The following is a 22,709-nucleotide window of genomic DNA, read 5'->3' on the forward strand; positions in this document are numbered from 1 at the left end:
TACATTAAGCAAGCCCTCAAAATTAAACTAATATTTTCATATTATTTACCTTTAAAAAAATAAACTAATATTTTCAACAAAAAAAAAATAAAAAAGAGATGTTAAATATTGGAAGCGTGGCAAGTTTATGATCACATACCCTAAGAGGCTGATCCAAAATGAAAGGAGAAGTCATCTTAATGAACAGAGGAAGAAGTTGCAGAGATTCTACAGAGACCAATGGCTACTCTGGTCTCTTCCCAAGCTTACATCTACCACTGTCACTTGATCAAACGAGCTCTCATTCAGACAAAAGATCCATACTCTCCTCGCAGGTTGTCCCGTCATAATCACATAGAAACACACGTTCTTTCTCCTCGAACTTGCACTCTAACGATAAGTAGAAAGCATCAACCATTGTCTCTCAACACCGTCTGTTTCGCAGCAGACGAGCCTTCTCCTTCCCCCTTTTCCTCATCCGAGATCAGGTAACACTCTCTTTCTTCAGTTCTTGAAAGGTTAGAAACTTGATGAAGCTCTCTCTCTGTGTATGCTTTTTCAGTGCGGATGCAAGAATCCGTAGCGAGGTTCTGTCTCCATTCAGATCAGTCCGTATGTTCTTCTACCTCGCCTTCATAGCCAGCGCTTCCTTAGGAGGACTAATAGCCACCACCAGGCTTATAGGAGCCTTAGCGAACCCCGCGAGATCAGGTGAAGTGCTTGAGATAGTAAAAGGCCTAGGCATCGACGTTGGTGCGGCTTCTCTCTTTGCCTTCCTCTACTTCCGTGAAAACAAGACCAAGAACGCTCAGATGGCTAGGCTCTCTAGGGAAGAGAATCTTGCGAAGCTTAAAATGAGGGTGGAAGAGAATAATAAAGTTATATCTGTGGGTGATCTTAGAGGGATTGCTAGGCTTGTGATCTGCGCTGGTCCTGGGGGTTATATTGAAGAAGCGTTTAAGAGGAGTAAAGAGTTTACTCAGGGGCTTGTTGAGAGAGGTGTGGTTGTTGTGGCTTATGCTACTGATGGGAGTACGCCTGTTCTGGAGTTTGATGAGGTTGATGGTGAGGATGAAGAGGTGAGTCAGAGTAGGAGGAGATTGTGGCGTGTGTCTCCAGTTTTTGTTTCTGATTGGGAAAGGTTAAAAGAGTCTTTTGATATAAATAGTGATTAATTTAAAACTAATTGGCGATAAGTGGATTGGTCCAAGTCGAACTTACATGTGTTTTTGATTAGTTTCTCCTATTATTTGAACAGGTGGATAGATGAGCAGAAGAAGCTTGCTGGTGTGTCTTCAGACTCTCCAGTGTAAGTCAGTTTATTTGCATTTGATATGAAACATGGTTTTAGTGAATCTCTAGCATCGGTTCTTGAGCTGAGAGTGTGAGTGTTTTAGGTATTTGTCACTACGTTTGGACGGGCGGGTAAGAGGGAGTGGAGTGGGTTATCCTCCATGGCAAGCCTTTGTTGCACAGCTTCCTCCGGTTAAGGGAATCTGGACCGGTCTTCTTGATGGAATGGATGGTAGAGTGTAAATATTTTCAAGATTAGGGACCTTAATTATTGTATATTTTTAAGGGGGAATGTAAAAGTTATGGAAAGATTTTTAACTTCAAAATTATTATTTTGGTAATTTAATTTGGTGGTATGGTTGAAGATTTAAACAAGAGTAGAGAGGTAGTTAACCAAATCCCAATGGTATTTTTTCGGTACATATAGTTCGGGTCAAGTTACAAACTGATAGACCAGTTGAATAATTAACAAGTGATTTTAGCTTAGTTTCTATCTATAACCATAAAATTTACCAGGAGCTTTTTTTCTAAAGCAAAAAAATATTGTTGTAGGAATTTCTTTCTTTTCTAGTATTTTTTTCATTTAATTTCTACCGTTACATTAATTGTAGCTACATGTAAATTTTCTACAATTAGACCATCTCCAATGATACAAAAAAAAATTTCTATATTTCATTCTAAAATAGAGTAACTCTATTGAGAGTTGGATTTTCTCTAATGGTTCACTCTATAATATAGTTACTCTATAATAGAGTGAACCATTGGAGCAAATGTAACTATATAATAGAGTTACTCTATTTTAGTGTGAAATATAGATGAAATTTTTGTGTGCCATTGGAGATGCCCATTGGAGATGCCCTTATAGTTGAACCAATGACCTTCATTTTTTGTGCAACAAAAAAAAGTATCTAATGCATAGTTCTTGGTCGATATGTTGGCGTAATTCACTTTCGCAAACCAGACCACAACCGAGTACCGGGTCTTCGGCTCCTGCACGTTTTGTGACCTGGTTAAGAACATTATACAAACCCGCATGGTGAAATGTAATATGTGCATGTTAGATTGGTTAAAAGGAGACCAAATGTGACGAGTTCACAGCACTATGAAGAAGAATCTGCAGATAATGACACAGGATTTTAATTAATCCCTGAATCAATGTTGTAACTTGTAAGCAGATGATGTCCATGGGAGGCGGCTGTATGATGCCAACGATGTATACACCAAATATTATATGCAAGGGGTTCATATCCCACATGGCTGAGTTTCAGCTAGGCTAAGTGGTAGTAAGGAATGGTCACAGGCATTTTATCTTACGAAATAAGTTAATGTACAAGACTAGAAGATACATGTCCATCTCATTGTTGCAGGTTGATGTGTGGAGTAAAACAAAAGTATCATTTCTCCAAGCAAATCCACAAACATGTAAAATTTAGTTTCTGTAGTTTAATCTCTGCGGGGTTTATATATACAAGACAAAAGGTTAGGCTGAGAATATTTCCTTCCTGCGACTGATACTTTGTAACGGAAACAATGAATCAAGAATAGTTATGGAACTTCTGTTTGGATATGACTACGATCATTGCTCGTCATTTACTCTTTGACTTAGGGAATATTCTTTTGGTAATTTCAAATAATTTTCAGTTAAATTTAAAAGGCAATGGCACTTCTATAAATACTAAAGAGACCTCAAAAAAAGATCTCATGTTTTAATAGTATAGATACATACAAATTTTTATCTTCGAGAAGGAAACACTATCGTTTTAAGAATCAAACTTCAACTGGAGACAATGGAGGAACATCTACTAACCGTTCAATTGTTTCCAGCTGGTCATATGGAGCAATCTGCATAAACATAAAATCACATTTAACCAACCCAAGACTCATAATCTAAAAACATTTATTGGCAATCTATATTTATATCCAAATTTTGGATTATGATCATTTCGAAGTGTATATCAGTTTTAATACCTGGCTAAACCCGTCCGGCCAAGTTATCGAGACAGCATAGTTTCCCATAGGTCGTATTTCCTCAGGCTCGATATCTTCTGCCACATCTCCGAACTGAATCTTTTGTTCACCAGTCCATTCGTCCTGTTTAACAAGTATAAAGAACAAAACATACAAATAATATGAAGATAATTTCAAGTAAATAATATTAAAAAAAATAGGACAAAGTGGATTGATTCTCGGGTTAAATGTCTTTCCATACCACACTTTGTGCTGATCGATCATTTCTTCTGACAGTTGCAGGGTGAAGTAAGAACTCTTCATCTGAGTTTGGCACCTTCACTCTGATTGCTTTAAGATATTTGTCGTATGTCACAGCTGTGGAAACTGTTACAAAACATACAATGCATTAAAACCTTATAATAGTATATGAGGTTTCTCTGTGAATAATGTATTTCTTTTTAACCTTGTTGGCGTATCTTGGCGCATTGTTGCACTACACAAACACCAAGATCTTGGAACGTTCTTGCAACTTCACTTAAAGGATCTGAAACAACTTCAGGAACTCCAGTATCTCCCGAAGCAGATAACTAAACAATCACAAATAAAAAACTATTTAGAACAGTTGTGTTGTTGTTTTACAAAATTCTATAAATTTGTTTTAAGTACCGTTGGCCTAATGGGGAGGTCAAAGAGGTGAGGTATTCCGAATTGCTGGACAACCTGCAGTAGCCAGAGACTTAGTTATCATTTTATGTGAAGGAAAGAAACTAAGAGAGAGTGGGGCATAAGCCAAAGCTAACCTGAGAACCTGAGCCTTTCCCAAAAGGGTAATAACGTTTCCCGTCAGCGTCAAAATGACACATATTCTCCACAACAGCAACACAAGGAACCTACTCCGTACAACAACCAAAACAGGGAAAATAAAATCTCAGATTTTGTTCATACTTGTTGCAAAGTCCACGTAAGGCCCAAGAAGAAGAAACCTTTAGCTTTGAGAACATTCGTACACCTTTGGCAACATCTATAAATGCCAGTTTTTGAGGTGTGGTCACAATCACCGCTGCTGTTAACGGCGCAACCTGAGGAGTTGTAATATAATGCATCATGAAATTGATTGAATAAGGGCACTCGGAAAAAAAAAGAAAACTTGTCCATCATCAGAACCGAACCTGGCAGAGGGTTAGTTGAATGTCACCGGTTCCAGGAGGCATGTCGATAACAAGATAATCCAGTTCTCCCCTTCATCATCAACACCAGGTAAAAAAAAGATTATGAGTTGTTGTTCTTGATTGGAAAAGATAATCAAAAGTCATGTAAAATAAATAAACAAACAAAACCATTCAGTAGTTGTAAGGAGTTGATTAATGACACCAGAGACCATAGGACCTCTCATAATGGCACGACCTTGCCCTGCAAATCCAAATGAGACTAGCTTCACCCCCAAGTATTCTGTTGGGATGATAGTCTTCTTCTCAGGATCCTGTTTTGATTAATATATATATATTAACACTCGTGTTATTGGTACGTACACCACAAGATGAATAGATATATATGTACCATTTCAAGAACACGGCTCTCTGGATTGACCATAGTAGGTAAACTAGGACCATAGACATCAGCATCAAAGATGCCAACTCTTGCACCCATACCAGCTAATGTATAAGCAAGATTTACAGCTACTGTTGATTTTCCAACGCCTCCCTGAAAACACGTTCAGAGCTAACACAAGTCTGTCATTAACTAAAAAAGAGATCCAAGTCAAGAAACATATATACGAGGAGATTAATTTGACATCTTCCTAATCTTCACATCTGGACTACTTTGGCACATGAGCACAATCAATACTTTAGATAACAATATTACAAAGAGAGAAACATTAAGGAATGAAATTAGTTTTGGTTGTTGTACCTTGCAACTAGAAACAGCGACAATGCTTGAAATTCTAGATAAACCAGGTGGAAGCTGCCCTGCAAATATAGGCTTAGCTGGTTGTGCCGACATTGTCACATTCACCTTCTTCACCCATGGAAGCACTGCAACTACCTCATTTGCCTGCTTCTCAAACTACAAAACAACAGTACAAATAATTCATGAAATGATATGTTTGATTTTCAAAACTGTTGAGCCTAATTCAAGATGCTAAGTTACTCATTCAAAGGGAGAATTGTAATGGGATTGGGTCATTATTTACCATATCTTTGACTGGACATGCCGGTGTTGTTAGTTCCAAACGGAAAGAAACCTATGGCCCAAAAAAAAACCATGTTTCAAAGTTCCAACAAAGGATTAAAAACAAACAGTAACCTGACTAATACAGTGGTATTAATAATAAATTACCTCTCCAAGAGCTTCGTCGATTACCAAATCTTTAACAAAACCACATGAAACTATATCCGTCCCAAAATCAGGATCAATGATCTGAGACAATGCCTTTAACACTTCTTTTTCTAATGATGTTTCAGAAACTCTCTCAGTCTCAGCTGCATATATATTAAGATGATGCATTTAGATAAATGAAATTTATTCAACTTGCGATTTATTTAGCTCATTATTGGCAAATATGTTTTACCTTGAGGAGCTGAAGAAGAAGCTTTAGCAGCAACAGAGAGGAGCTTGTGGTGAGATACGCGTCCTTTCCACAGCAGAACGTTGGATTGGTTACTACGATCACTTACGGTGGCAATACATACGAGTCGTCGTGGTGGAGGCCTGGGAGACGAGACTAGACATGCCCCTGCCGAACGTAAATAAGAGTGAAGACGATGCACCGTTTGACTCATCGTCGTCGTCGTCTTTGTGGAAGGAAGCAGAGTGAGTGGCGCGTAGGATAAGGGAAGAAGCCTTATGAGTTTTTTAGAAGTGTGATGACACGTGTTTGGCTGTGATGACAATAGCATCTTCGTTATAAGCGGACCCTCTTTTATCTTCAGGGCCTGAAAACCTACAGGCCCATTCTGATTTACAATTTCATTATCTCATTTATTGGTATATCTGCTTATTCCTACATTAAGTCTTAACATTAATAATTATTATAATATCTTATTTACAAATATCTCATTTAAGATTATTTGGAAAGTATATTAATTGGGTAAATATTTATTTTTTTATTTTAAATTAACTAAAATAAATAAAATGGAAAATCATCGATCAATCAATAATATTTTTTAAGACTTTATATGTGAGAAAAAATCACTTAAATAAATTCTTGATTAGTATATATAAGGATTGTAATACCTTTTATATAAATATGGTGCTTTACATGATAATATAAATTCATTATATTGATTTCTATAATTGTTTTTATTGATTATTTTATATAGTTTATAAATAAAAATAATTGATCAAATATGATCATCTTTCTATGATTTTGAACATTATTTGTAACACCTTTTAAAGATTATTTGGCTAGTGATGTTAATTTTTTTTCTAAACTTACCTTCTATTTAAAACTAACAAAAATTATAATTGTCGACCAATTAAATTATAACAACTTTCTTAAATTTACCTATGAACGATACGTAAAACAAAATCACTTAAACATCAAATTAACATATAGAAGGATTAAACTGATCAACCAATCAAATTAAAATATATTTTTTTAAGATTTGGTAGGGGGAGCGTGTATTTAATTAAGAGTTTGAGATGATTTGTATCAAAATGACAAATCCGCTGTTATTCAAATGTAGATTTTAAAACACTTTAAAATCCAGTGTTATTGAACTTGTAATTTCATAAAACATTTTGAAATCCACTGTTCTTTTAACAAAATTTAAGTTGAAGATTTCTAAGTGCTTTAAGTCTTTTTAGAGTGTTTGAGAGAAGTTTCTTAGTTATAAAAGTAAAAATCTAAATCTCGTGGTTTTTGATGAGATTTTAGAGTTGTCTAACAAAAATCACACCAAATTTTCAAATTTCTTACGATCATCTAAAACCTCGTTAAAAATCAAATCACTTTAAATTTCAGATTCTCAAATTTATCTATAAACAATACATAATCCAAAATCACTTAAACAATTTCCTTTTTAATATATGAAAAGATCTCTAAACATTTTTTTTAATTTGCATGAAAACCTCAAACAAATATTTATTTAATGTGCACTTATTTCAAAAAATCCATGCTGGATAACATCAAATCCATAATCTTGATCCTTAATTAATTTAATAATTAAAGCTTTCGCACACCTATTATAAAACCCACTATGTAAATGTCTGTATGTTACACCAAAAATCAAAATAATTCGAGAATTATAAACACAAAAACAAAAAGAAAAGAGAAATGGAAAAGTCCTCAACGTGTTCATCTACTTTGAAAGATACACGCGAAGCAAACAAAACATCTTTGTGGAAGATAAGGAAGGTCTTAACGGAGAAATGTGAACGTTGGATTTATTTTGATAACAACAGTGATGTTGAGAACTATATTTTGAAACCTTTGTGCAAGTCGATTAACTTACTTAAAAGAGATCCTATAAAGATCAAGATCGACGATTACGATATGGGGTACCAGGACGAGGTAATTTTCGGGTATAATCGTGAATCTGATAAATTTTATCTTGGGAAGAATATGTGGAGGGTGAAGGAGCTTGATGTTGGAGATGAAGTTGGATTCTTCTACGATCCCATTGCAAAGAATATGTGTTTCTCTGTGTTGAAACAAGCAAAACCCTGATAATCAATCAGTACTTGTTTAATTATGCTTAACTATATAATGTTGTTTAATTATGCTTAACTATATAATAGCCTTTATATTATTTTTGTTCATAATCGACCATACGTTTTGTTTCGTTAACTTTCAAGCTACATATAGGTGTAGAAACCTTTAAACCTTAACCATTAGACTATGGTGCTTTCACACTACAACGTTTAAAAAATAAGTTTATCTTCTCAACCATAAACTTATGTTTGGTACTTATTTTGGTCTGAGAATTTCATTATAGAAATATTTAGAATTGCAAAAATCTTGATTGAAAATTACGAAACAACGATTGAAATGACGCTTTCTTGGGTCACACGCTAGGTTTAGGTAATCTCTCGGCGTAATTAGCCAGCTTCTCATTTCCGAATACAAGAAAATCTTCGCGGCATACATATACGATATCTATACGCTTTCTTGGGTCACACGGTGTCATTGTGTATTTTCAGGACTAGAAGATACATCTCCATCGTGTTGTTGCAGGCTGGTGTGTGGAGTAAAACAAAAGGCTCATGTTCTCCAAGCAAATCCACAACACATGTAAGAATTTAGTTTCTGTAATCTGTAATCCTCCGTGGGGTTATTATATATACAAGTCAAATGAACATTTCACTCCTGCGACTGAAACTTTGTAACGCAAAACAATGAATCAAGAATAGTTCTGGAACTTCTGTTCAGATGTTGACTACGCTCTCATTGCTCTCTGTCATTTCTTCTTGGAAAGGTTTGATAGAATCTGCAAAAAATAACAAGGTCAGAAGCTTAGCAGAGTCTTTGGCTGATCATAGACGGTTGTTATAAGCTCTTTGAAGACTGTACCTTCTCTTTGAGCATGCGGAAAGCTTCTTCTCCCATGGCTTCATCGAGTTCCTGAAACATCCACAAACAGTTTTGTCAATAACAGCCAAAAAGAAGAGGATACATGTAGTGTGTAGTAGATGAGCTTTTACCTTGAGAGGGTTGGAAGAGCTATCGATTTTGGTGATGAGTTTCTGTAGGGATTCATCCTTCAAAGCTTCTCGGATTTCACTAGAAGAAGCTGCAAGCAAGTTTCCAATATTAAAAAAAAAATGTCGCCAGTTATTCTATACGAGAGTCAGGTGGAAGAAGATTACCAATAGCCTCGAGCTGTGTCTTGTCTACAACATACTTTGCTTCCTCTGCAGTTATGTTTAGGGGTCTTGCCACTGGAACTTCCTTTGTTGCAGACGCACCTACCAAAACCCCATGTAAAAGTGACTTGAAACCAAAGTTGAAACGTTTGTTGTCTGATGCTAATATCTCTAGCTACTTTACCAATAGCCTCGAGCTGTGTCTTGTCTACAACATGCTTTGCTTCCTCTGCATTTACTGGTCTTGCCACAGCCATCTGAGCTTCCTTTGTTGGAGACGCATCTACAAAAAACCCAGGCAACGTGACTCAAACCAAAGTTCAATGTCTGATGGTAGCATTCTTGGCTACTTTAGAGGTTTGAAAAGCCATACCGCTACTACCACCAGCCTTGGCTTCTGTCTTTTCTACCACATCAGTTGTTTCCACAGGGACTTCCTTTGCTGGAGAAGTCGCTACAAAAACCAGATCATGACTCAAACCATGACTGACACTACTATGCTATTAATCTAATAAGCCCATCACAGATATGCAAAACCAAACAAACCAAGAAAGGCTACTGAATCTGAATCAAGAAACAATCAAAATGATTAAAATGAACTAACCAGGCTTTTCCTCGGTTGAAGAAGGTTTAACACATGGAAGCTCTGCATCATTTGGTCAGATTACATAGTTAGAACACACTTCAACATAACCCCCCAAAGTGAATCAAGATTCTTCAGCTAAAACACATTCACATTACACAAAGAGATTTCTTCTATTGGGTTACAATCAACACGGTACACTCATCGATTCATCAATTACAAAGTCCAAGGCTTTAAGTCACAGTTAGAAACTAAACATCAATCAATGAAAGCTAACATGAAGAAAAGAACTTGCCTTTGTGCTTCTTGAAACAACCCACGGAGCAGCTGCAGCATCACACAATAACGAATGTACGATCAACATGACGCAGCTTATAAGAAGAAGAAGAAGAAGAAGACGAAGAAAGGAGAAGGCTTACTAAGGAACAAGACAACAAGGACACTTGTACTTGGACACGACTCTCTCGCAGATTCCGCATGTTTGAGTAGCTCGAGGACTCATCTCTCTCTGTATCTCTTTCTCACCGAGCTACGCGATTCACGGAAGAGAGTTTGTTACCTCTTGAGAGAGCGAGAGAAAGAAATAAACAGAGAGAGCGAGAGTGAGAAAGGCCTAATGATCGGCCCATTATGTTTCTCTTTTTGTTTTCTTTTATTTATTTTATTGCTTGTCGTTGAGAAAGCGCCGGAGAAGAGAAGATGAAGCTGAAGCAATTAGAAGGCTTGTTGGGTGATCTTCAACAGTTCTCTCATCCCAAAGTATTGCACCAAAAATATTACTTCTTTCTAATTAAAAATCGAATCTTTTCCTAACCAAACTCTTTATTGTTGTTATTTTTGTGTGTGTCGCAGGTAGAATTGGAGCAGTACCCAACTGGTCCTCACATTGCTTCTCGCATGCTCTTCACTGTAAAGTCTCTCTCTTTACCTCAAAAGCTTCTTCCTTTAGCTGTTTAATTGAATTTAGTGTGGGTTGTTGAATCAGTACGTGTCTTGTTTTAGGCAGAGAATTCATATGGGGACATAACTGATAAAGTAGTTGCAGACTTTGGTTGTGGCTGTGGTACTCTTAGTGCTGCTGCTGCTCTTCTAGATGCATCGTGAGTTATATTAAAGTCTTCATCTTTACTCTCATCAAAATACTATTTATATTCATTCACCTTTCTTGCTTCAAAAACAGTTGTGTGATTGGATTCGATATCGACCCACAATCTCTTGAAACAGCAACACTTAATGCAGAGGAGCTTGAGGTTGGTAGTATACATTCTTCTCTTTGCTTTTTTTTTGAGCAATACTCTTTGCTTTAATGTGGTTTGGTTTCAACAGGTGGAGATTGATTTTGTTCAGTGTGACGTTACAAAGTTAGAGTTAAAAGGTATAAAGACTCCTTTTGTTTTTAGAAGATGGAATGAATCTATTTTTGCTTAATCCTTGAGTTGTTGTAGGTCAGGTTGTGGATACTGTTGTGATGAATCCTCCCTTTGGTACACGGAAGAAAGGAGCTGACATGGAGTTTCTCTCTGCGGCTATGAAGGTCGCTTCTCAAGCTGTTTACTCTTTGCATAAGACATCAACTAGAGAAGTGAGCATCTTCCTTAACTATTTACACTTTTGTGTTTAAGGTTTTGTTTTGTGACTCATCTTTTCATTGTCACAGCACATTAAAAGGGCAGCGTTGCGTGATTTTAATGCTAAAAGTGCTGAAGTTATATGTGAGGTTGGGGGCTATCAACATCATATGAAACTCTGATGTTGAATGTGTTTGGAGATTCTAACTTTGTTCTCATGTTGTTCCCCTTGCAGCTACGTTATGACTTGCCCAAACTCTACAAGTTCCACAAGCGAAAAGAAGTTGATATTGCGGTTGATCTCTGGCGTTTTGAGCCTAGACAGAACTAGACCGCCATGATTATGTAATGTTTAGCTTTTTGAGTTAAAACTGATTATATGTGGAAGGATTTTATGATATGAACTCACAAACAAAGATAACTTCTTAAAGCTATTGTAGCAGCTCAGCTTGTTATAATCCTAAGCAGTTAAGCTTAGTGATCCCAGATGATTCATACCATGTTAGTATATCAACATCAATGGCTTTGGGTTATTCCATATATAATTGTATTTTTAAGAACATGTCTATGTCAAAAATCATTTTAAGCATGGACTGAATATAGTTCATATACGGAAGTTAATTAACAGCTTCACGTCAAACTGCATTTTATATACTTATGTTCAAGTAACAATCTTTTTCGATTTGAACAAACTAATTATAATAATCGAATAACTCAAAATAAATCAAAAACAGAAGTGTCCCTTTTGATAGAACATATTCCAGAAAGTCAAAATTTTCTGAATAAAAAAATCAAAGACTACTCATAAACTCTGCATTATTTAGTAGATACATTAATTAATAAAAACTAATAACTACTATAATTTTGATTAGTGGCAGGGAACAGCATGGATGCCAAGTTAATTAATTAATACAAAATCAGCCAATGTATCAAATCTGTACTATTTAAAAGATTGTTTAAAACTTAATAAGTAATAATCATTCAGAAAGGAGAGAAGAGAAAGTTGGAAAGGTATTAGACTAATCAGTTTATAAATTCGTGATTAATTAATAATATTTGTATGGTTAATGGCTAATGGCTAATGGTGGAGGAAGCTTCATAGAACAGATATGAGATACTCCTTGATTTATTCGCTTAAAAGCTTATAAAAGATTCAGGCATCAACGAGTCTCATGATTTAAATATACCTTCACCCACGTGAGACGAACAATATAACTAGTCGATGGATGTCGCATTAGTCAATATGTACATTTTGTGTGAATCAATCAACAACATCGACCAGTCTGTGATAAATACGTATATGAATCATTTTTGTTATGCATCTGAAGACAGATGTTTACTGAATGTTAGCAATATACATAGTACAATACGAAGCTCCTTGTCATGAATGATTTCAATACGCATGGTTCGTTACTTTTTTTCGGTCTGAATGCAAATTTTATTGCAAATGGATCGTCCTTTACACACATCTGTATAATCTAACAACTTGATGTATAAAACGAAGCTCCCACATGTATATATAATTGAGTTAATGGACCGAAGAAACTTACTTTTTTCAATTCGACAGCGCAATAAAACCATCAAGGCATCAACAAATAGATGCGAATGAATAATGAATTTAAAGGGAATATATCATTAAACAATACATTATAATTCATAGATTTATATAAATGATCCCAATAATTTAGGCATAACATTAGAAAACATTAGGCATAACCTTAAAATTAAACCAACATGTCGATAAGCCCATATCCAATGATAGATCACGCAAGACAACTAGCTAGGGATGTCGTTTGAGGTACACATTTTATTTTATGTTATACTTTGGAAGAGAGAGGAGGACCAAACTCAATTTGCATTTTTAGAACTTTTTTTTATAGGATATATTACGAGATTGTAGAGAATACTACTTCAATATATTTTTTGATTGATAGATTTTTATATACTGTTTCTAAGTAAACTATGTATTTTACTTGAACTAGTAACTATATTTTGATTTGCGCTTTCAAAGCGCAGATTTTTTTTTTTTTTTTAATTGACAATTATTTAGTAAATGTTATATTTTCATATATTTGTGTTTTATTTTATAAAAGACTTAAACTTTTTATTTTTATTTATCGTATTTCATTTTAAATAACTATTTATGTTTAAAAAATTAAACTTTATTTATTTAATGAATTAAATTGGTATAACTGTGATAAATTAATTTTATTATGTGGTTAGTATTTTAATAAAAAAAATTATATACTTTTAATAAAGATTTATACTTTTCAATGAAAAATTTAATTTTTTTATGAATGCTTAAATTATATTAAGAAAAAAAATAATAATTAAGAATAGTTGAAAAACAATTATTTAAACTTGGACTCAATGGTCCAAAATAAAAAAAAATGTGAGAATTGAATCTGATTTTTTAATCGGTCTAAATGGCCCAAGAAAGATCTGATGTTAGTTGGATCCAAAAAAATGACCCAATATAAATATGTTATTAATATTATTTGATTGTCCTTAATGAAATATGCAATGTTAGTAAAGAAAATGATAGGTTAAAGTAAAAAGAATAATATAATCATGCTTTAATAGTATAAATACGAATATTAAATCTGTAAAATAAACATGAATATTTTGAAGTTTGAACTATATAACTCGATTTAACCAATAATTTTGTGGATATTGTTGTATAAGGTTGCGTTCTATATAAAAGATACAATCTAAGATGAAAAAACAAGATTTATATACCGGTGTGCACCAATAATCAATCTTGACGTAGAATATAGCTTGCTTACAAATGTCTGGTCAACTTTGTGATCATTTAAAATTTTAGAAGTGGTTCGAGTTTAAATAAAATCAGTGTAATTACTAAACTATAGCTAAATCATACCATTAAATATGTATTAATCGGAAGTGAGTTTTGTAGGCAACTAGATAGAGATGATGACCTTGGAAACTGCGACATCAGCTTCCTGAATCCTGAAGCCCTTGCATGTGGCGAGATGCTCTTCTTTTGTCAAACACCTCGCTTTTTGTTTTCTTTATTGTTTCCTAAGCTTATGCACTAGTAGTTTAAAATTGAAACCTTTTTACTTCCACAAGTTAAATAAGTACGATTTGTATTATAAGAACTTAACTATAAGACCTTTAAATGTGAACACTTGACTCTTATAATATGTATATGATGGCTGATCTAAAGCAATAATTCAATTAATTTTGAACTTCTCGAAATATTTACATGGTATGATATTGGATTCCTCAATTCGTTGTGTTCCGTGCAAAGGTGCAATTAAAAGCATATACGAGCTACTGTATTATTATACGAATTACATTTAACTTTGTAAATTTGCAAGAAAAATAATCGTTCTCATTATTATTCAAACTGTTTAAGTAATGTTAAATTCCACTAAACGAATTTCATTGTAGCATTTTTTAATAATGTATGTAAACTTTATAAGGCCCTGTTCGTTTGTACATCTGGAAGATGCATCCAGATGGTCCATCTAGATGTCTTATCCAGATGCTCCATCTGGGTGTTGTTCGTTTTTTCATTTCGTCCAGATGAATCATCTGAATGCAACTATGTTCGTTTGCTTTTTATTTTTTAACTTTCATCTGCATCTAGGTGGACTTGTTAATAAAATGATTAAAATATAATTTTTACGTTTCGGCGGAAAAATAACATTTTTACGGTTTTGGGCGAAAATATTTTTGCGGTTTTTGAGAAAAAATATGTGTTTTCGCAAAAAAGTGCATTTTTATGGTTTTGACGGAAAAATACGTATCTTGCGATTTTTCGGTTTTGGCGAGAAAATGCAATTTTCCGGTTTTGGCGGGAAAATGCAATTTTCCGGTTTTGGCGGGAAAATGCAATTTTCCGGTTTTGGCGGGAAAATGCAATTTTCCGGTTTTGGCGGGAAAATACGTTTTTCCAGTTTTGGCGGGAAAATACATTTTTCCAGTTTTGGCGGGAAAATACATTTTTCCGGTTTTGACGGAAAAATGCGTTTTCCGGTTTTGACGAGAAAATGCGTTTTTCCGGTTTTAGCGGGAAAATATGTTTTCCGATTTTAGCGGGAAAATACGTTTTGCAGTTTTGGCGGGAAAATTTAATTTCCGATTTTGGCGGTAAAATTGTGTTTTTCAGTTTTGACGGAAAAATGCGTTTTTCCGGTTTTGGCGGGAAAATTCAGTTTTCCGGTTTTGGCGGGAAAATTTCATTTTCCGGTTTTGGCAAAAAATGCGTTTTTTCGTTTTTGGCGAGAAAATGCGATTTTCCGGTTTTGGCGGGAAAATGCTTTTTTTTTTGCGGTTTTGGCCGGAAAATGTTTTTTGGAGTTTTGGCGGAAATATGCGTTTTTGGGTTTTGGCGGGAAAATGCATTTTTTCGGTTTTGGTCGAAAAATGCGGTTTACTGGTTTAGCCAAAAAAATGTGTTTTTATGAAATGTGTGTTTTATGTTTTTTTAGCGGAAAAACGTATCTTGCGATTTTGGCGGGAAAATGTGTTTTTCAGTTTTTGCGAGAAAATACATTTTTTGGTTTTAGCGGGAAAATATATATGCAAAAAAATAGAATTTACGGTTTAAAAATAATATTTTGATTTTAAAAGGTCATTTTTGTCATTTATCATTTTGGACTGAGCTAGATGCATCTGCATCCAGATGCACCATCAAGACTCACCTTCATTTGGGTGAGAATTTGAGATGAGTTTTTAAAAGTTCAGCTGGGTGATCCATCTGGATGTAGCACTATAATGCACAAAACGAACATCAATTTGCATCTTCACCCAGATGAATCACCTGGGTGAGCAAACGAACAGGGCCTAATTCATCAACACTTGGTGGAGATAAACAAAACTCCTAACTACAACGTAGTTGAATGTCAAAGTATGCACATCCCACAAAAGAAAATGAATTGCATGTATGGAAATCTTCGGATATTTTATTTTATATAATTGATGTAGTTGTTGAAATCTGAACAGCCAGTTGGTTTTGGTACGTTGTGCATGTGTGTTTATGTGATCAGGGATCTCCTTGTTTAATGAGTTAATTTGATCTCCATAGCTGAAGCCAATTTTATTGGATATACCTTATTATATATCTTTAACTAATTATTGGTTGAGTATATAATGAAAACATCTAAGCAGTGGATAATTATTTGTGTCAAAAGAATTATTTTTAAGGCCATGCGTCCATGTCCATATGTGATATGTCCCCTGCTCAAGTACATACTACAAGAGAAAATAATGTTTTTAAATCAATGACAGTTGCGGGAATCATGAAAACATAGAAGTTTGGGGTGGGGTTGGGGGGAGAGGGGGGGGGGGGGGGGGGGGGTGGTGGGTTATTAACAGTTTGAAAATAGTTTTTTCTTGTTAGATTATTTTCTTACTTCAAAATTGGCAGTGACATCTTGTTGCACCCTGAATTTTACTTCAAAAACAGCTGTGATGAAAATGATTACAAAAACGCTGCTTTCCAACCCACTATATAATATTTTGCAAGGTCACATTAAGTCAATAGTTTATGAAAAATGAAGAATCGTTTTAGTGGTATTATCCAAGAAAAGAAAGACTATTTTGGGTGAAACATAATTAAGATGAAGATATAATAGTAATCTGCATGCTCTATAATTCTGCTTAAAATATACTCTTCATATTAATTTAATCATTATTCATGCTATTTATGATTAATTATACTATTCAAACTTTAGCATAGTTCTTAATTGTTTGTTACTTCTCTTTTGTTTGATTCGTTTTTGTTGTTTGACGTTTGCTTGCTTTGCATGTTAGTACTTGTTAAGTTTGAGTCTCTGATTACCTTGTTTAATTGTCAACTTTCATCTTAAAGAAAAAAAGACTACCAACAACAACAAAAATTGCCTTTAATTTAATCCAATTATAGCCTCAGTTTTATCATATATAAATAAAAAACTTAAACTTGATTACATCAAATTTTACTTATCAAAACATCTAACCAAAATTAAAATAATATAATTTAGATAAAATGTAAATTAAGGACTGTTCTGTAAAATGAAACTTTATGTTTGATTAGTTGTCAAAGTAATGAAGAGGATCAATAAGATTTGATTCCGATCGGATTCATATTTTATAAAAAAATAATATGACAATATTTAAAAAAAAAAAACAGAAAGAAAAGGATAGAGAGTGTAATATAGTGTAGCAGGATAATGCATGTGGACAAAATCTACGGTAGATATTATTTCATAGTTTTTAAACTAGTCATGGTGTATACATTCTCTCCACTATGCTATGGTTTATGGTATTATGTTATCAGGATATATAAGTTTTGTTATTGTTTTACCGTCCAAGTTTAAATACGCGTATGATTTGATATTTGTATCTTTTGTACATTATGTTTTTGACATCTACTCCCGAAAAAACGTGAAGCAAAATTCCGCATGTTTATTTTTGAAAATATGATTTCTTGAAAAATAATTTTAAATTCATGTGAGAGACACAAATTCTCATTATCGATGATCTATCTGATAGTTCTTGAGAGTTTCTTGAATAAGGAATTGATTATCAGGCGAAGATAATGCCTACTGCAGATGGATAGTAGAGACCCACATGGAATTTGTCGCAAGCCACATGACAGTTCATGGTTAACATAAACTTTACATTCATTCAAAAAAAAATTACATTCGTCTGAGGTTTTGCTTTGCTTGTAGCCTTGTAGCAAATTTGATCAATGAACTGATATGATCTACACGCCTTGGACTATCCGAAACGTGCAACTAGCATATGGAGACTACTCGTCAGCTCTGCCACCGCTAGACCGAAGCCGAAGACGTTTATCTCAATAATAAGTTTTTAGGTAAAATATGATTACCACTCAAAACCTATAAGTATATTAAACATTGATCACTCAAAATCGAGTTTACTTATTATAATGAAATAGAAAGTGGCGTCATTACTAAGAAAGAATATTAACTCGTCAGCATCTGACCTACCAAGTGGCACACACCTGTTCGTTCATTGTCTTTTTAAAATGTGACCCTTTGCTACTTAATTATTTATTTATGAAGTTGTCAAGGCTAGGAGAGATGTTTGGGGTATCACATGATTCACGACATACCTACAATAATAATAAACTAGGATAATTTTAGCTAATATATAAACCTATAGTAATTAGTATTATGTTGGGCTATTACTAAATTAGGCTAATTTTAGCTAATATATAATTAACCGATGCTCGTTTTTTTTATGAAGTATCCATAGTGTAATACTATTGCCAAAAACTCGGCCTCTCGTATAAAGGAGGCCAAGGAGCCAGAACCAGAACTGAATAAAATTTTAAAGGTTATAAAAGGTTAAACAACTAAAATTATTGAGATGAAATGTCAGAGTATTAATTTTTTGTTTGGGTGATTTTTAACTCTCAGTTCTTTTCCTCAGATGATTCATCTTACGAGAACGTGCTTAAATTATGAAATTAAATACTTCTACTATTTTCTAGATATAAATCGAATGGAAAAATCATTTAATTTTGGTGAGACCATTCTCAAAGCAAGGACGGCATCGACTATGTCTCTGACTTTTAGTTGGATAATCATAACAGAATTAAAACACGTTTTAAGAGCATAAATTTATTTTCATAATGACCTTTTCACTCCCTTATATGAAAGACAGCACGGGTGTATAGATGTAGTGTATATAACTGGGACTTTTTCTCGATTTAGATACGTGTGAGTATATGATATAGTAGCATTGATTTATTTAAATTTGGTTAAAGTACTTCTTAACATTTTTAATAAATTATTAGGCTTAGCGTACACTAAATAAAAATCGATATAAGATAATGATCATTAGATCAGATTTTACATTATTCAGTTTACTGTATTATTTAATTTACATTAGTTGCGAATCGATACATGGAGTTAGAAAAAATTATAAAAATGTATATTTGCGACTAGAAATCAAATTTGTGAATGTACACACGTGTCTTTTACAAGAAGCTTATTTTTTAATAGAAAAAGTATATTTGAATCTGTAATATGAATATGACTTTAATATGTATTAATTACATTCAAGTCGTTTTACGTTATATTATATAGTTCGATTGCTTTCCCTTTCCAGCTTTTTTCTTGTATGTTTCTTACAGAAGCCTTTAGATATATTCCCATAAAGGTAAAACAAGAATCATAAAGCTATTTTTATCTCATTGATCTCCCAACAAAATCTTCTCTCTTTTTTTTTGACAACCAGCAAAGTTATTGACAGATACAGGATTTATTATTATAAACTAGAGATTTTGTCCGGGCTACGCCCGGATTTATTCAAATAACATTTAATTTAATATTTCTTACATTATATTACTAATATGTTATAAAAATTGAATTAAAATCGAGTAAAATTTACAATTTTTTTACTATCTAAAATATGTATGGGATTTTCCAAAATATATTTTTTGTATATCAATTAGGGGAGTTTTTAATATATTTTAGTCCAAAAATATGATCTAAAAACATTATTTTCTTATTACTTTTTCATTTCCAGTAAAAAAATTCTAAAATCTTGTACTAATATCACAAATTGATAATACAAATTATTTCTAATTTGATATAGCCTTATTGGGGGTGACTGGTGACCAAGAAAATGAGGAGAAGAACACAACATTCCTTAACCTTCCTTATAAAAATTACTATTTATGAGGTATAGATGTTCCTCTTCGTTCCTTTTCATTCTTTTTTTTGTAAAGAATTATAATATAAAATTGTTCCTTGTTAATTTTGATAAAAAATCATAATTTCTCATCATTCCCAAAATTTTATTCCTATTCATTATTTTCTTATTCATTCTTAATGTTCTTGCGATGGTTACCAGTCACACTCATTATTTTAATTTCCATTGAAAAATAGTGATTTAGTTTTGTTCTTACTTCGTGTCTTTAATATTTTTTGTTAAAGTTCATACACTATATTACAAATAATGTTGTATTTCATAACTATATTACAATATATTACTTCTATGTTATAAAAATATAAATAGAAATTGAATTAGAAATGAGTAAAACTTACAATTTATTTTTTTAATCCAAAATATCTTTTCTTACATATTTAGGTCAGTAGGAAAATATATTTGTAATCTCCACATCACATATTTCTTTGTTATATATATTATTTATATCATATTTATTTTATTTTTTTATGTTATTTAATATTTTAAAATATATTTTCTTATGATTATAATCTATTTTTACAACTGTACTAAGTAAAGTTTATTTAAATACTCATTGCTTTAAATAAAAAACTTCTAAAAATTTTGCATGTGTTAAATACACTGAAAAATCTATGAAAATATTATTATTACTATATTTTTTCCAGCAATTATTATTACTATATTATTTGTTTAGTTATAAGCAAAAAAAAATCTTACAATCTAGCTATAGCTAAAATATTAATCTGGATTAAAACTCAATGTAAAATGATAATCAAAATATTCTCAATATATATTCACAATTTATTTAAATTTTATTATTATATATTAGTTGATTTAAAATTACTATTTTTTAAATACAATCAGGTTATTACGCTGTTATCAAACATGAATTTTTGTATACTAATTAGAGGAGTTTTTTGTATACTAATTAGAGGAGTTTTCAATATATTTTTAGTCCAAAACTATGATATTCCAAAAACATTAATTTCTTATTATTTTTTCATTTTCAGTAAAAACATTTAAAATAGTGATTTTGTTTTTTTTTCTTACTTCATGTCCTTAATATTTGTTTTGTTAAACTTCAAACACTATTTTTAAAAAACTTTCTTTACTTTTTATGAACAGAAATTTTAAAATGTCTGTTAGCCGTTATTGTCTAATGTGGTACACTATATCCCATTGTAAAATGGGATAGCTAAAATATTAATCTGGATTAAAACTCAATGTAAAATAATAATCAAAATATTCCCAATATATATTTACAATTTATTTAAATTTTATTATTATATATTAGTTGATTTAAAATTACTATTTTTTAAATACCATCAGGTTATTACGCTGTTATCAAACATGAATTTTTGTATACTAATTAGAGGAGTTTTTTGTATACTAATTAGAGGAGTTTTCAATATATTTTTAGTCCAAAACTATGATATTCCAAAAACATTAATTTCTTATTATTTTTTCATTTCCAGTAAAAACATTTAAAATAGTGATTTTGTTTTTTTTTTCTTACTTCATGTCCTTAATATTTGTTTTGTTAAACTTCAAACACTATTTTTAAAAAACTTTCTTTACTTTTTATGAACAGAAATTTTAAAATGTCTGGTAGCCGTTATTCTCTAATGTGGTACACTTAGCAACTATAACTACATTGTAGAAATGAATACTAATTGAGAAGCTATCATTGCAAACATGATAATGTGATATCAGTTTATAAAAAAATTTGTTGAAAGATGTGTAATGCTGAAGATGATCTAAGAGAAGGAATAACTCCAGTTCAAACTAACAACAGAAGTACCATTTTCACTCCAGTTCAAAGCTTACAACAGAAGTATGGAAGTACCATTTTATAACAACGAAAGTTGATCACAGAAGCTACTGAATGGCAATCAGTTTATAAATAAAGAAAGTAGAGTAATGCTGAAGAAGGTAATCATTACGTAGCATTTTTAAAAGTGTAATTAAAGTAGTAAAACTGTTTGAAGGAAAAAAACTCAGAAAGATGCAAACTGAAAGGAAAGCATAAGTCAATAATTAAACTGCAAAACAAATACTTAAACATCAGGTTTCTGAATAAGCCCATATGTCGAAGCCTACATGAAGAAAGGAATGGATCAACACAGGCTTAAGCTAAATAACTCTTCTTACACGGTTAAATTTATCTAACGTGTCAAAAAACAGGTTCCTGATTGGTCTGAATATTTTATCCAACGTGGACACTCTATATGCCTAGCTTATTTACCTTTTAATAGAGTATAGATATAATAACAAAGTGTTAATATATAATAAAACAAGTATACTTTGAGAAAGTTGTGAATCACAGCCCATAAAGCGGCAGAAGGAAAACAAAAACAAAACAAAATACTACACAAATGCCCAAGCCTCAAGCTATTTAACTGATAAACTTTAGGTACATTGTTGATTTTAATTAGATTAGTATCTCTAATATAACTCGAGAAAATTTTAAAATTGTGATTCTACTTTTATTATTAAATAGTGATATCAATTTACCATGAGGACATAACAAAAATACTATTTTCAAAAAGTATTATTTGAATTTTTTTAGCATTTTAATATTAATTAAAAATTAATTATTGAATAAAAGAATTCAATTAATTTTATGTTATCATTATTTTCATCTGACATGAATGTCAATAACTTTATGATATATGTAAGCGTATTATATGTGTGTTGTCATAAAACCATACTGTAAATTTACATATATATATATATATAAAGAAATAGTTATAACCTTATACTTTACTGTTAATTTCCTACATAGACCATACATGATACATCCTACATGAAAATACTGTAATAAACCGTTAGATATTCATCTATGTAATTAGTGGGTC

At 32.4% G+C, this 22,709-nt stretch overlaps 5 protein-coding genes across 8 annotated transcripts; 3 read left to right on the forward strand and 2 right to left on the reverse strand.

The window, feature by feature from the left end:
* Nucleotides 1-138: 138 nt before the first annotated feature.
* Nucleotides 139-1,618, forward strand: LOC106389783 (protein LOW PSII ACCUMULATION 1, chloroplastic). Of its 2 annotated transcripts, XM_013830126.3 has the most exons (4): nucleotides 139-467; nucleotides 542-1,120; nucleotides 1,238-1,288; nucleotides 1,377-1,618. In XM_013830126.3, the coding sequence occupies exons 1-4, from the start codon at nucleotides 220-222 to the stop codon at nucleotides 1,513-1,515; spliced, it is 1,017 nt and encodes a 338-aa protein (XP_013685580.1). In that variant the 5' UTR covers nucleotides 139-219; the 3' UTR covers nucleotides 1,516-1,618. The 2 variants fall into 2 exon arrangements, with proteins under 2 accessions (XP_013685580.1, XP_048620333.1); XM_048764376.1 differs by lacking the exon at nucleotides 1,377-1,618 and having other exon boundaries at nucleotides 142-467; nucleotides 542-1,058; nucleotides 1,238-1,282.
* Nucleotides 1,619-2,913: 1,295 nt separating this feature from the next.
* On the reverse strand, nucleotides 2,914-6,134 carry LOC106389784 (fe-S cluster assembly factor HCF101, chloroplastic-like). The gene is made up of 14 exons (XM_013830127.3): nucleotides 5,792-6,134; nucleotides 5,560-5,702; nucleotides 5,414-5,464; nucleotides 5,131-5,286; nucleotides 4,780-4,923; nucleotides 4,560-4,702; nucleotides 4,392-4,461; nucleotides 4,206-4,301; nucleotides 4,023-4,112; nucleotides 3,889-3,942; nucleotides 3,686-3,809; nucleotides 3,482-3,606; nucleotides 3,241-3,363; nucleotides 2,914-3,114 (listed from the first exon to the last, which is right to left on the reverse strand). Exons 1-14 carry the CDS (start codon nucleotides 6,117-6,119, stop codon nucleotides 3,040-3,042), a joined length of 1,722 nt encoding a protein of 573 aa, XP_013685581.1. The 5' UTR covers nucleotides 6,120-6,134; the 3' UTR covers nucleotides 2,914-3,039.
* A 77-nt stretch (nucleotides 6,135-6,211) lies between these two features.
* LOC106384649 lies at nucleotides 6,212-8,214 on the forward strand. Its single transcript, XM_048764397.1, has one exon. It carries the CDS (start codon nucleotides 7,499-7,501, stop codon nucleotides 7,889-7,891), a length of 393 nt encoding a protein of 130 aa, XP_048620354.1. The 5' UTR covers nucleotides 6,212-7,498; the 3' UTR covers nucleotides 7,892-8,214.
* A 195-nt stretch (nucleotides 8,215-8,409) lies between these two features.
* On the reverse strand, nucleotides 8,410-10,191 carry LOC106386095 (zinc finger HIT domain-containing protein 3). 3 transcript variants are annotated; one of them, XM_013825988.3, is made up of 9 exons: nucleotides 10,030-10,191; nucleotides 9,906-9,937; nucleotides 9,632-9,673; nucleotides 9,401-9,481; nucleotides 9,212-9,310; nucleotides 9,031-9,129; nucleotides 8,866-8,954; nucleotides 8,735-8,785; nucleotides 8,410-8,651 (listed from the first exon to the last, which is right to left on the reverse strand). In XM_013825988.3, the coding sequence occupies exons 1-9, from the start codon at nucleotides 10,110-10,112 to the stop codon at nucleotides 8,622-8,624; spliced, it is 606 nt and encodes a 201-aa protein (XP_013681442.1). In that variant the 5' UTR covers nucleotides 10,113-10,191; the 3' UTR covers nucleotides 8,410-8,621. The 3 variants fall into 3 exon arrangements, with proteins under 3 accessions (XP_013681442.1, XP_022572698.1, XP_013681443.1); XM_022716977.2 differs by having other exon boundaries at nucleotides 9,401-9,469; nucleotides 10,030-10,169; XM_013825989.3 differs by lacking the exon at nucleotides 9,031-9,129.
* A 61-nt stretch (nucleotides 10,192-10,252) lies between these two features.
* LOC106386096 (rRNA N6-adenosine-methyltransferase METTL5-like) lies at nucleotides 10,253-11,659 on the forward strand. The gene is made up of 8 exons (XM_013825990.3): nucleotides 10,253-10,369; nucleotides 10,463-10,519; nucleotides 10,613-10,710; nucleotides 10,791-10,860; nucleotides 10,937-10,985; nucleotides 11,056-11,192; nucleotides 11,268-11,327; nucleotides 11,414-11,659. The coding sequence occupies exons 1-8, from the start codon at nucleotides 10,310-10,312 to the stop codon at nucleotides 11,507-11,509; spliced, it is 627 nt and encodes a 208-aa protein (XP_013681444.1). The 5' UTR covers nucleotides 10,253-10,309; the 3' UTR covers nucleotides 11,510-11,659.
* Nucleotides 11,660-22,709: the final 11,050 nt, after the last annotated feature.

The sequence above is a fragment of the Brassica napus genome, chromosome A3 (assembly GCF_020379485.1).
Source record: "Brassica napus cultivar Da-Ae chromosome A3, Da-Ae, whole genome shotgun sequence".
Lineage (NCBI taxonomy): Eukaryota > Viridiplantae > Streptophyta > Magnoliopsida > Brassicales > Brassicaceae > Brassica > Brassica napus.

Excerpts from the sequence above, each read along its gene's own strand:
- LOC106389783 (XM_013830126.3), top strand. The coding sequence starts at position 220 with ATGGCTACTCTGGTCTCTTCCCAAGCTTACATCTACCACTGTCACTTG. Across the intron at positions 468-541 it reads TTTTCCTCATCCGAGATCAG|TGCGGATGCAAGAATCCGTA; the intron begins GTAACACTCTCT and ends ATGCTTTTTCAG. Across the intron at positions 1,121-1,237 it reads TTTGTTTCTGATTGGGAAAG|GTGGATAGATGAGCAGAAGA; the intron begins GTTAAAAGAGTC and ends TTATTTGAACAG.
- LOC106389784 (XM_013830127.3), bottom strand. The coding sequence starts at position 6,119 with ATGCTATTGTCATCACAGCCAAACACGTGTCATCACACTTCTAAAAAA. Across the intron at positions 4,302-4,391 it reads TTCAACTAACCCTCTGCCAG|GTTGCGCCGTTAACAGCAGC; the intron begins GTTCGGTTCTGA and ends ACAACTCCTCAG. Across the intron at positions 4,113-4,205 it reads GAATGTTCTCAAAGCTAAAG|GTTCCTTGTGTTGCTGTTGT; the intron begins GTTTCTTCTTCT and ends TGTACGGAGTAG.
- LOC106384649 (XM_048764397.1), top strand. The coding sequence starts at position 7,499 with ATGGAAAAGTCCTCAACGTGTTCATCTACTTTGAAAGATACACGCGAA.
- LOC106386095 (XM_013825988.3), bottom strand. The coding sequence starts at position 10,112 with ATGAGTCCTCGAGCTACTCAAACATGCGGAATCTGCGAGAGAGTCGTG. Across the intron at positions 9,674-9,905 it reads TTGTTTCAAGAAGCACAAAG|AGCTTCCATGTGTTAAACCT; the intron begins GCAAGTTCTTTT and ends CAAATGATGCAG. Across the intron at positions 8,652-8,734 it reads TCCGCATGCTCAAAGAGAAG|ATTCTATCAAACCTTTCCAA; the intron begins GTACAGTCTTCA and ends TATTTTTTGCAG.
- LOC106386096 (XM_013825990.3), top strand. The coding sequence starts at position 10,310 with ATGAAGCTGAAGCAATTAGAAGGCTTGTTGGGTGATCTTCAACAGTTC. Across the intron at positions 10,370-10,462 it reads AACAGTTCTCTCATCCCAAA|GTAGAATTGGAGCAGTACCC; the intron begins GTATTGCACCAA and ends TGTGTGTCGCAG. Across the intron at positions 10,861-10,936 it reads TTAATGCAGAGGAGCTTGAG|GTGGAGATTGATTTTGTTCA; the intron begins GTTGGTAGTATA and ends TGGTTTCAACAG.